At 57.0% G+C, this 12,424-nt stretch overlaps 1 protein-coding gene across 3 annotated transcripts; it reads right to left on the bottom strand.

The window, feature by feature from the left end:
• Positions 1-346: 346 nt before the first annotated feature.
• SMTNL1 (smoothelin like 1) lies at positions 347-11,910 on the bottom strand. Of its 3 annotated transcripts, XM_006937339.4 has the most exons (9): positions 11,778-11,905; positions 10,879-10,989; positions 7,925-8,604; positions 7,544-7,676; positions 7,370-7,424; positions 5,821-5,979; positions 5,543-5,657; positions 5,265-5,416; positions 347-978 (listed from the first exon to the last, which is right to left on the bottom strand). In XM_006937339.4, the coding sequence occupies exons 3-9, from the start codon at positions 8,600-8,602 to the stop codon at positions 834-836; spliced, it is 1,437 nt and encodes a 478-aa protein (XP_006937401.2). In that variant the 5' UTR covers positions 8,603-8,604; positions 10,879-10,989; positions 11,778-11,905; the 3' UTR covers positions 347-833. The 3 variants fall into 3 exon arrangements, with proteins under 3 accessions (XP_006937401.2, XP_006937400.2, XP_006937399.2); XM_006937338.3 differs by lacking the exon at positions 10,879-10,989 and having other exon boundaries at positions 11,778-11,910; XM_006937337.4 differs by lacking the exons at positions 10,879-10,989; positions 11,778-11,905 and adding an exon at positions 10,728-10,871.
• Positions 11,911-12,424: the final 514 nt, after the last annotated feature.

Here is a 12,424-nt window from a genome sequence, read left to right as displayed (position 1 = left end):
GACTGATAGAGCCAGACAGGATTGTCAGCAGGAAATTATAAGCAGCTCAGGGGGTGCATCTCTAATGAGCAACAGAAAAAACAAAGCCAAGCCAAAACTTCAGCCCAAGCCGAAGGGATTAACTTAACCCGGAGGAAGGACTTTCAGGGGCCAGTGGTTCTAGGCTGCGGGAAAACCACCACTTTAGACACAAATGTAGGGTATCTTTGAGTTGAGGGAATCGCCCCAGGCCCCACTAACCTAGTTTGAGGTTTCCAGAGAATCTTCTAGCACCTGTTCTGAAATTCCCTAATTTGGGAGAAGTGTGGAAAGAGGGAAGAGAATCGGGAAAAACACCACCAATGGCTCAAAACATATGAATACATTTACTTTCGGCCTCACTTATCGAACACTTGATGTGACAGGCACCGGGCAAAGCTTTCCGTTCATTTCATCGTCTCGTTTAACCCTCCCAACGGGTCCACGAGGTGTGACTGTTCAGATGGTAAACTGAGGCTCAGAGAGGTTAACTCACTGGTCCGAGGTCACACAGCGGCTTAGTGGTGGGACCCAGGCCCTCGTACGTTCCCGAACGGTGTCGTGGTTGTTGAGAAGATCGTGTCCGGTGAGGAAGCCCGGCGGCCGGGCTTCATTACCCCAGAGTGAGCGAGGTTCCTGGGCGGGGGGTGTAGGGTGCACCGAAGGGCCCGACAGGATTTTACAAAAGTACCTTTAATGCGTTTAAGACTGGTGCCACCTGCCCTCGCTCGAGCCCCAGCTCCGGCGGCCTCGGGGGGCCGTGGCCGGTCAGCCGGGCGTCCCGCCCCCCTCCGCCTGCAGCGCCGGGCAGCTCCTCATTTCTTCTTGGTCTTCACCAGTCCCTTCTGCACCAGGCTGCGGTACAGCTCCTGGATGTAGGTGTAGACGCACTTGGAGTCGGGCACCGCCAGCCGCACCATGTCGTCCACCTCCAGCAGCTGGGCACAGTCGGCCAGTTTCCTGAGGGGCAGGGGTGGGGGGTGGTGAGGAGCAGAGCCAAAGCCGAAGGATGTGGGGGGCAGGGGGAAAGGGGGGCAGCCCAGCAAGGATGAAACCCACAGAACTGTGTGTGTTGGAGCCGGGAGGTCGTCTCGGCCGGCCGTCCTGTTGTGCAGACGAGATCACCGAGGCCCTCGCGGTCCACACTCAAACGCAGCTTGGCCTGATTCCAAAGCCCCTGTTTTCAGTGCACCGTGCATGCTCGTGTGGGAGGACCCCTGGTTTCCAGTTCTGCCTTAACCCGCCCCTTCCATGCACTGGCACACCTGTCGTCTGGGAGGCCAGGCCCCTCGGTAAGAGTTTAGAGCATGGGAACCCCAGTCCTAGCCAGAGCGTGGCTCGCATCATCTGCACCATCGCAGTCTCCATATTCATGCAGTCTCTACGTGTTTCCCGAGGACCTACTATGTGCCGGGCACTCGCGTGGGGAATTCAGCACCGTGCAAAACCCAGACTCCCTCACTCGTGTCACTCACTGACAGTCTTGTGGCAGAAGACAGGCAGTAATCAAACATGCCACAGACAGCGCGTCAGATGGTGAGAGGTGCTACGGAGAAATAAGGCAGGGAAGGGAGATAGGGTATATCCCTATGTTAGGGGGTGTTTTTTTTAATAGGGTGCTCAGGGAAGGCTTCTTAGAGTAAATCATGGGCGTGTCTGAGGGAAGAGGATTCCAGACAGAGGAAACAGCATGTGCAAAGGCCCTGAGGCAGGAGTGCTTCGAGTCTTTGAGGGACTGCGTGGAGTTTAGCAGCAAGTCCTCTTTTTCTAACTTCCCGGCTGCTCTTTGGGGCCACGTGCTGCTGGCTTTGCTGAAGCCGATAATCGGAGCAAACCACTGTTGGGGCCTTGGTACCACATGCCATGTACTTTATCGGGGCTTCCCCGGGAGTGGTCTCATGTACTCCCCGCCTCCATCTCCAACCAGCAGAAGGGGAGCTGGAGACTCAGAGCATTTGGGGGATTTCCTCAAGGTCACAGTGACGCAGCTGGAATTCAACCCTAAGCCTGTCCCTGGCACCCTTGCCCTGCAGCTGGGTGTGGGTCCCAGCCTGCCAACCTGCCATGGGTGCCGACCATAGGCGAATCTGGGGGCCCGGCAGAAATCCTCTCTCGGGGCTCACGGCGGCTGGGCTGAAACCCAAGCTGGACTGGCCTGAGAGTCAGGAGGGAGGCACAGACTGGAAGATTTCCTGGAATGGGCTGTGCTCCCTGCCGCCCAATGCGGTCGTGTCAGCTCTGGGGTGTGGGTCAGGGTGCTGGTCCCCTACACGGGAGAAGCTTCATTCCCGCAGGGCCTGGGGGTGGGGCCGGGCTCCTCGGGCAGCACAGCTGATGGAGCCCTCTGGGGGCCGGGGCACTGCTGTTCCCCCTCATCCCAGGATTCCGTGGTGATCAGGTGAGTTCTCAAACGGGGCAGTGGGAGGCGATGGCTGTGGCAGGGGCCCCCTTACTTTGCACACCTCATCACACCAAACCCAAAGAAAAGCGAAGTCAGCCGCCAAGAGTCACAGCGCTGAGAAGGAGGGGGCAGGATTCGAGCTCGGCAGGTCGACCTCTGCATCCTCCGGCCCCGCGCATCCCCACCAACATCCTTCCCTTTTTGCTCCTCCCCGATGCTTCTTGGCAGCTCGGCATCATCACCTGATGGTTCAGTTTGCCTGCCTGCAGCTCTGGCTTGGAACCATGGCCAGGCAGCAGCAGGAGGAGGACAATGGCCTGTGTCCTGCAGACCAGGGACACGTGGTTCCTGATGTTCACTCAGAGCTCTCAGTCTCGACTGGGGGGGTTCACTCCCATGTCACGGCCCTGCCACTGCCCTCCTGTATGAACTAGGATGTCGAGTGGCCCCACTACTGCTACCCACGCTGTAAGACTGCTGACAGGATAGAATGAGAGGGGACCCGAGGAAAGCGCTCAGCACGACACCCAGCACCTAACCACCCTCACGTCATGGGGCTTCTCGTCATCATGACAGGTGCTTCTGAGCCCAGAGCAGGACGGGGTGCTCCTGACCTCCTCGGCTTCCCACCCCAGGGCACTCACTCCATCCCTTGGCAGGAAAACGTGAACCTGAAAGGGATCTTCTGGAATACCAAGGCTGATGGTTTTCCAATTGCATCCTTGGTGCCCGAGGGCCCCATACATATGCCTCAGGGAGCATCCTGGGAAGGGTGTTGGGTGCTGAGCTGGTGTGCTCCAGGAGCCCCTCCCAACCTAGAAAGGTCCCCCCTTGAGTGACGACATTGATAGACCATGAAATCGAAGACATAAGCAAGCTGATAGAGTGGAAAATGGTGAAGTTAATGGATTAGAAGTCCCCACGGGGCAAAAAATGTCTTGCAGTGACGGTGTTAAACCAAGTGAGTTAGAAGGGCGAGGGGTGGGGACAGGTAGAGAGCGGAATGTCTGAGAGCAAGATTTTGCACGTGGTATAGTTATTGGCAGAAACTCATAACCATGAGCAGGTGGCTGAGGAGAAGAGGGACGAGCTCAAATAACCAAGAAGCCAGAGGGTTCTAATGATTCATGTTAACGGGTCACGTGGTCCAATGTCATCCAGGCTGTGGACAACTATCGTTTGGGTTAGGACATGTTTTGGGCCTTCTGTGCCCATTTGATTACATACGCGTTACAGCCATGAGCGTCAAGCTCTATGAATGAGATTGTGTTTGAAGCAATATCTAAATTTCATAAGGAAAGTGTTATTTAGTTAAAGGAAAGTTTAAAAAAATAAAAAGTCCCCATTTAATCCATTTTATATGTTGGGCATTCACTTAATATTTTGTGTGAGGAACCTGCTGGAAAAGAAAGACCCCATTTGAAAAGCACAGCTCAGGGGCGCCCGGATGGCTCAGTTGTTTAAGTGTCCAACTCTTGATCTCGGCTCTGGCCATGAACTCACGGCTCATGAGATAGAGCCCCACATAGGGTTCTGTGCTGACAGCGCAGAGCCTGCTTGGGATTCTCTCTCTCCCCCTCTCTCTGTCCCTCCCCTGCTTGCGTTCTTTCTCTCTCTCTCAAAATAAATAGGGGCGCCTGGGTGGCTCAGTCGGTTAAGCGTCCGACTTCGGCTCAGGTCACGATCTCACGGTTTGTGGGGTTCGAGCCCCGTGTCGGGCTCTGTGCTGACAGCTCAGAGCCTGGAGCCTGTTTCAGATTCTGTGTCTCCCTCTCTCTGACCCTCCCCTGTTCATGCTGTGTCTCTGTCTCAAAAATAAATAAATGTTAAAAAAAAATTAAAAATAAATAAAAATAAACTTTAAAAATATATAGAAAGAAAGAAAGAAAGAAAGAAAGAAAGAAAGAAAGAAAGAAAGAAAGAAAGAAAGAAAGAAAGAAAAAGAAAAAAGTACGGTTTGGCCTCACTCTTCCGGTTTTGCCCACAGGGGACACACAGGCCCAGAGTTGGGAACGTTGCTGCCTTAGGGCTTCCCGGCAGGTTGGTGGCCAGGTCTGGACTCGATGAGAGGGCTCAGCGTTCCAGACCAAGGTGTTTGCTAATGTCCCTTGTGACCTATTTCCTGTCCCAGGGCTTTGGGGGTGCCTTCGTGTCTACTCCGGGGCCTCAGAGTTGCCCTCACTGGCGACATCCTCTGCAGAGTCTGTTGCCGCCAGGTGGCTCCGAATCATAATCATCATAAAAAGTGTGATGTCATTCATCACAATAGAGGAACGACAGCTAAGATTTTTTTTCGCAGGGTTTGCCGTGGGTGAGGCACGGTTATACCTTACTTATTTACCCAGCTCTCACCGTAATCCTGCAACGGAGGAAATGCCGTGCCCATTTTAAAGATCAGAATGTGAAGGCTCAGAGAGGTACAGGAGCCTGTCCAAGGCCACACAGCTAACAAATGGCAGAGTCAGACCGTGGCCCCAAATCTCAGCCACCAACCTGTCGAAAACAGCAGGCCGGCTTCTCCTCTCTTTCTTACCCTACCTGCATTTTCTTTCGGGCACCTACCCCCGCCCCCCCGGCATTACATTTCACACGGGGTGTGTGTTTATGATCCGTCCCTCCCTTTAGGATGTAGGCCCTGGCACACAGGGATTTTGCCGAGTTCATCTACTGCTACGCCCTGAAACAGTTCCCGGCCGTCACAAAGTGTCTGCTGGGTTCACGAGCGTGTGGCCACGGCCTCCCTCTGACCACCCCACTCCCCAACCCGGGTGAATGCAACACGTGCCTCAGCGGCTCCCGGGATCCCCCCCCCCCCCCGGCACTGCCATGCGTGGCCGCGGCTTACTCAGCGGTAGAGAAGGCCAGGGTGAGGTTGTGTCGGCGCTGTGAGGGCTCCAGGGCAGCGTAGTCGAAGGCATCAGGGAAGAACTTGTGGATGAGGGCGCAGAAGGCCATGCCGCTGCTCCAGCTGGAGGAGAAGTTCTGGATGTCCACGTGCTGCAGGGGAGGGAGCCCAGAGCAGGCCTCGGTGAGCCTGGACGTTGCCTTGGGGCTCGGCCCCGCTCAGACCTGCCGCCCCGGGGAAGGGCCCCCTGCCCCACATTGCCCCTGCTCCGTGCCCACCTCGTAGTTTCTGGTCATGGCCCGGCACCACTCCAAGAGCATGTTCTTGACACTGCCAATGGCTGCCCCCGCTGCCTTCGTGTTTCGAAACAGGGCCGTGGGGCCCGAGGCTGCCCTGCAGGGAAGGGGTGGGAAGGAGAAGGCCAGGCCAAAGACGTGAGACCCCACAGGAGGTCCCATCAGGGAGGAGCCCCGGACCCAGACATCAGTGCCCCCACCTCGGCCGGGCCTCCCCTCCGCGGTTCCCCGGGGAAAGCCCAGCGCAGCCCGCACCCTACCCTCCGAACTTGTCCACGATGGCTTTGCGGTTCTGTGCGCGGGGCCCCCGGGGCCGGGCAGGGGCCGACACCCTGCGCTCCGGTGCCTTCTCTTTCTTCTTCTCCTGTGAGGGAGGGGGCTCCGTGGGAGTCTGGGGCGCATCGCTGGGTGAAGACTCACTGTGGGGAAGGTTCAGAGAAGTGTGAGGGGGGCTGGGAGCCGCCACTATAGGGTACAGGGCGGGGGGGGGGCAGGGGGCTGGCCAGGGTGGGAGCTCCCTGCAGCCGCAAGAGGCCTAGGAAGCTGAGGTCCCCACTCCCTGAACACATTTTCTCTGTGCCCAGCACTGGGAGGCGGGTCAAGACGGGATGACGAAGTTCGAAGTTCGGTGTAACTTTGGGAGCGTGTGGTCTGGTGAGATGTGTGGGCGGAACTAAGATAAGTGTGACGTCTGACGGGAGTTTGAATCCTGGCTTTGCCTCTTATTTGATCTTGGGACTCTCCTGTCACTTCTCTGAGTCTCAGCATCCTTGTCTGTAAACTGGGGACGAGAAGAACTACCTACCAAGGGGGCTCTACGGCTTGAGAGCGAGGGGGAGTGGAGAACACCCAGCTCTGCCTGTCGCGTAACTGTCCGAGTGCTCAGAGAACACTGGCCCGTTACCTTTCCCTACAAAAGCGACACGGAGGTGAATTTCAGGTCAAAATAAAGGAAGCTTCTTCTAATGGGTTAAGTTACGTGATGGCAAGAAAGCTCTCACTTTATCCAGCACCTGCTGTGTGCCAGGCACTGTGCTAAGGGCTTTATATGTTTTATTTTTACTTTTTGAAGTTTATTTATTTATTTTGAGAGAGATGGAGACAGGGCCAGAGGGGGAGCGCAGAGCCTGACGCGGGGCTCGAATTCACGAAACCGCGAGACCATGACCTGAGCCGAAACCACAAGTCGGTGCCCCACCAACTGAGCCACCCAGGCGCCCCTATACATTTTCTTTTCAAGTAATCTCTCAGCCCAGCGTGGGGCTCGAGCTCATGACCCCGAGATCAAGAGTTGTATGCTCTACCGACGGAGCCAGCTGGGCGCCCCAAGTGCTCTGTACATTTTATGTCACTTAAGCCCCACAGTAATCCTCCGAGGTAGGCACGGTCACAGTGCCCACTTGGCAGAGGAGGAGAAAAGTGACAAAACCAAGGTCACACAGTTGGTAAGTGGCAGAGTCATGGTCTGAACTCAGGCTTTCTGCTCGTGCTCTGTGGGTCGTGCTGACGTTAGGGAATGTGCCGAGCCACACGACGAGGAGCCCCGTGAAGATCTGTCAAGGACGCCGAGGACGAGGAGGCTTTAGCAGGGGAGTGGGAGCGAGTGGACGAGGCACGCTCCCCGCTCCTTTGCTCCCATTCTCCGGCTCCTTTGGTTTCGTGGGCTCTGCCCTGGGACAGGGGACCGAAAGCCAGGAATCCTGGAGCATCTCAAGTTCAGGCACCAGGGAGACCCAGGCTCGGGGGTAGACTTTGAAAGGAGCGTGTGGTAGAGGGAGTTGGAGCTGGGGCCCCAGACCTTGACATTACCTGGCCGAAGGACTGGTCTCTCCCGAAGCTGCTGTGGTGTCTGGACCCAACCCACCTGGAGGGAGGGAAAGGGAGGGAGAGAAGCTGGAGGGAGGGAAAGGTGGGGAGAGAAGCTGGAGCTCCCCTGTCGTGTTGTCTGCACCCCCCTCAGGGGAGCTCCCTGGACTCACTCACCTGTGCTGAGGCCACTGCCCTCCTCTGTGGGGCTCTCGAGCCACTCCTCGGGGGAGCTGGGAATCACTCCTGCTCCTTCCTCCGACTCTCTCTCCACACCCTGGTCCTGCTCTTCCTGGGGACCACCTGACTCCTGGAACGAACATAATCTGTGCGGGCCCATGGACACACAAGCGCCTGCCCAAGGCTTCGTGAGGACTGCAGAAAGATCTAGAAGGCAGCCTGGGGCCACGGGCCCCACCCCAGGCTCTCGATGTCAGTGGGAAGACTGGACTTTCTCAAAGGAACAACGCGGGGCGGGGTGGGGGCTTGCTTCCTGGGCTGCCGGGGACTCCAGAACACTGTGGGGGCCTCCTGCCTCCCCTCCTTTGCCTGACTCACCGCCTCCTTCACGTCAGCCTCCTGAGGCTCAGCCTCGGCCTCCTCCTCTTCCACGGCAGCCTTCGTCTCCAAGTCCGACCTGGCCTCTGGGGCACCCGCTTTCTCTTGAGCTTCCGCTGCAGGCCCCTCCGGCTTGTCGCTCTCCTCCTGAGAGGCCGCTGTGGCCCCCTCCTTCCCATCAGCCTCCTCGGCCCCAGTCTCGGCCTCCCGCTCCCCAGTGGCCTGCTTGGGCTCAGCCTTGGCCTCCTCACTCACGTGGGCTTCCTCCCTAGATTCAGGCTCGGCCTGCTTCTCATCAGCCTGCTGCTTCTCGGAGGCCGGCGTGGTCTCCTGCCCTTCCTTGGCCTCCTTGGGGTCAAGCTGGGTCTCTTCCTTCCCATCAGCGGTCTCCTGAGGAGCCGCCGTGATCTCTTCCTTCCCGCCGCCCTCCTTGTGAAGTTCTGCCTCCCCTTTGGCTTCCACCTTGACCTCATCCCACCCGTTTGCTTCCCCTTGAAATTCAGCTGACGTGCTGGCCTCGGCCAGTGCTCTTTCCGGAGGCCCCTCTTTGAGGATCTTCTCCGCTGTGGCTTTGGCCTCCTTTTCTGCAGAGGCTCCACCTCCCTGTGTCACCGGGGCCTCTGCGGCTGGGGAGACAGTGGTCCCGTCCTTGGAGGGCTCCCCTTCCTTCTGCTCCATCTCTGGAAAGTGGAGACAAGCAGACCTGGTCGTGCCCCATTGCCATGTGAGGTGAAGGCCCCACGCGCGGAAAGCGCTGGCCCCAGAGTCTGGAGGCCTGCTGTTCAGTCCCAGGTCCCCCAATGCCTGGGCTTGTGACTTGTGCAAGACATGAAGTTTTCTCACTGTGATAAAGTGAAGGGGTACAGCGCTGTACCCCAAAGGGGTACAGGGCCACGGTGACTTGACATTGGATGGCGCCCCCCTAATAGCCCTCTGCGGCCTGTGGCTTGGGCCCTAGAGAACATTAGATCCTATGATGCCTCTTCAATGAGTTTGCCTCTTCTGAAGAAGCCAACGAGATGGTTACAATGTGTACAATGTGGTGCCCGCGTCAGGGAACGCCTCTGGGACAGCGGCTACTCTCCCGTTTTAATGGAGCCCAAAGCAGGCGGGAGTATATAGATAGAATGTGATAGGGCTGTTCTGTTTCCACTGTACTTATGTTTACAGTTCCTTTCTCTTCCTGGCCGGTGATATTGAGTGTCCATTTCCACTAGGGAGATAAGGTTTCTTTTGAAAATACATTTATTGAATTTAAAAATAAGTTAATGCAAAGGAAGGCATTCAGGAAAGGATACAGGTGGTACAGATGTGGCTTAATTCTGGGGGTGGTGTAAAAATGCCCGAAATCTGGGAAAACCTGGGCCAGCTGGTGTCTCGGTCTCTCCCAGCTGCCCCAGCTTTGGCACGGTCCACCTGTGGTTCTCAGAAAAGCCGGGCCTGGACACGGAAGAGTTTGTTTTGGTGAAGAATAGAAACGTACTCTCCCTAACCTCTGCCAGAGACATCTGAGCCTCCGACTGCCAGGGACGAGTCGGGAGAGAGGGACATTATGATACCTTAATGTGAGGTTCCCTATCCAAGTACTGTACCTACTGTAGGATGTACAAAAACAGGTGGGGGGGGGGGGCAGGGCCACCTCCTTCATCCCCCTGCCCTTCTTGGGTGTCTATTTACAAAGAAAACAATCCTCAAATAGTGTTCAGGGCATGACTCAGACGGTAAGAGAAGTAGGCACTCCTGTCACTGGCTAAAAATATTTCCTGCCCTCTGCGATGCCACCATTCTGGGCAACGGTACCCAGGGCACCCGGGCAGTTGGGACAGGGGCAGGAAGACAGGCGGACTGGTGACAAGGCTCTGTTCCTGCCACCCACTCGGGTCTTACTGCCTCCAGTCCGGACCCCTGGGGTCCCTGGATTCGGTGCCCCCACCATTTCTGAGGAAGCTGGCTAGAATTTGCAAAGATGCTCGCACCCCTCCCGCTAGAGCCCCTTCATGGTTGAGCGCTCCAGCAATGGATTAACTGGAAACTAACCAGCAGGATGGAATGCACATCAGCAGGGAGCCAGGAGGCCGAGAGCTGGCTTGACCCCCCTATCTCCTGGTCGCTCCCTCTGAGACCTGAACAGACCCTTTCCTTCTCAAGTGCTCAGTTTTCACTGACAAACATAGGATTCATCTAAATCAGGTTTTCCAAACTGTTCTGCGGAAAATGAGGGCCTCCTGAGACATTAATAGGGCTGGGATTGGGGGGATGTAGTCTCTGGCTGAGGTTATTCCAGAAACAGCCTACTCTTTACCCTTTTAGAGATACACAACTTCTTTAGCGCATAAGTGGATTCTAGATACCCCATAGTAAGGGAAATCTTAACTTTGGCGTGCCTGGGTGACTCAGTCCATTATGCATCCGATTTTCTGTTCTTTTTTTTTAAGTAGGCTCCATGCCCAAGGTGGGCCTTGAACTCACAACCCTGAGATCAAGGGTCACGTGCTCTACCGACTGAGCCAGCCGGGTAGATGCCCAGAAGGGAGCGCTTGGCACACATCAGCTCGTGATGTCCTGACCCAGCCATGAGGGCATTTAGTTGGTGAGACAAGGCAGAGAGAACGGAAGGCCAGTAAGATGTCCACAAGCCCCTTTTACACCTCGAAGCGCGGTGGTGCTTGGCAGAGACATAGGGGAGGGCTGCAGCCTTCTTTCCCTTTGTCTACATGCCTCACACTGTGGGGGAGGCGGGGGTGGGGAAGGACGGGCAGGTGCACACACACACACACACACACACACACACACACACACACACCTCCGCCGTCCTGCGTGTTCATCACCTCAGCTTTCCGCCCCGCAGGCTCGTCATAAATAGATAAGGAGTGAAGAGATTCAGGAGGGTGAGAAGCCAGGATAGCACCATCCCACCCCAACACTAACGATTCTACAGGAGGTTGACAGCTTACGGTGTGGTGCCCTGTTCCACCTCACTCATTCCTCGCTCTCGCCCTTTGGAAGTAGGCGTTACTGGCCCCGTTTTACAGATCAGGCACTTGAGGCTCACGGAGTTGGAGTCCCTTGAGTAAAGTCACAGGACAATTGAATGGTTCAGCCATATCTAGAATCCAGGTCTCCTGACAACCAGCCTGGCGCTTCCGCCCACAGGGATGCGGCTCCCACCAGCTCCCCAGCCAGGGGCCCAGAGTGAGGGCCACCCCGCTGGCAGGCGAGGGCGGTTGGCTGTGGCTGACGAGTGCAGCTCTCTCTCTACCATGCATGACGGGTGCCGTCCTCCCTCCCTTCCTCCCTCTCCTCTTCCCTTCCTCCTTCCTCCCCAGGAAGCCTACATTTTGTATCCCTTTCCCTCTCTGCGTTTCTCTCGCCTGACTGGGAGAAAAAGAACCCAGGAGCTTGGAGTCCCAAGCTCCAAATGCTGTAGACGACGCTTTATGGTTCTGTTCATGAGACCCCGAACCCCTGCCTCCCACCCTGTCTTCTGGTGGTCCTGAGGCTGCCACCATCCCCCACGCCAGCCCGTGACCCTCCCTTGGAGAAACCAGTCTCAACTGCTTAGAGAGTCTGCCTCCCACCCCAGCTGGCCTGGACTCCCAAGACCCTCTCTGCCCCTGTCCAGTCCTCCCGGTGAATGGCCACCTGTGGACTGATCTCTAGTTGCCCAACACCTTAGGGCTGGGTCCCTGACCTCTGGCATCTAAAGAGAGCCAACAAAGGGGTGGAGAGGGTTAGCGAAGAGCCTGGATTTCTCTGACTCTGGGGCTCTGCGTAGAGGCTCCAGGCCTTGGAAGGTGGGAGAGGGGTTGGGCAGCTGGAGGGGCCACTTAAAAACGGCTGGGGCTTCTCCTACCTGTGTGGCCTCTGCCTGGGGGCTTGGAGCTGTCTCCTTCCTCCAGCTGAGCGGCCTCACTCCCCGGCTGCCTTTAGTCCCAGCCAGTGGCCTCCAGCCCCCAGCTCCTGGGTCTGCCCGCCTCCCCCTCCTCCTCCCCCCTCGCACCCCACCCCCACCTCAAGAGCCTTGGGTCCAAGGAGAGCATTGTTTACTGCCCTGTTGGTACAACACTTTCCCTTGGCCTAGGAGGCTCAGATTTCCCGTGAAGATTTGACAGGTGGCACCTTTCAATCACAGCGCGTCTTTCCTGCCCTGACCCCAGGGGCATCCATCCTGTGGCCACCTTTCTTCCCACTGTACTTGCCTGGCCCTGGTCACCCCGCAGACCATCCGCAGGCCCATGTGGAATATGGTCACCAGCCCTCTGGCCTCGCTGGCCCGTCCACAGCCCAGGCTGGGACTCCCCTGTTCCCTCTGCCCCCGTACCCCTACCCCATGTTCCTTTAAATAGTCTTTTACTCTTCTACAGACGGAAACAGCTGCTGAGGGGTGGGCTGCAAGGGGCCTAACGGGACAGCTGCCCACAGTGGGGGTGTCTCAGGGGCTCACACTGCACAGAGGGATGTGGGGGTGGGGGGAGGGGCAAACAGGTGAGGAGGGATGGC

This window comes from Felis catus, chromosome D1 (assembly GCF_018350175.1).
Source record: "Felis catus isolate Fca126 chromosome D1, F.catus_Fca126_mat1.0, whole genome shotgun sequence".
Lineage (NCBI taxonomy): Eukaryota > Metazoa > Chordata > Mammalia > Carnivora > Felidae > Felis > Felis catus.
The sequence above is the reverse complement of the archived record's forward strand: the minus strand, read 5'-3'. Positions and strand labels throughout refer to the sequence as shown.

Bases quoted from the DNA above. Each gene is read 5' to 3' on its own strand.
- SMTNL1 (XM_006937337.4), bottom strand. From the start codon at position 10,749: ATGAACACGCAGGACGGCGGAG. The intron at 7,677-7,924 runs GTGAGTCAGGCA...TGTTCGTTCCAG, and splicing joins AGGCTGACGTGAAGGAGGCG to GAGTCAGGTGGTCCCCAGGA. The intron at 5,417-5,542 runs GTGGGCACGGAG...CCTCCCCTGCAG, and splicing joins CCATGACCAGAAACTACGAG to CACGTGGACATCCAGAACTT.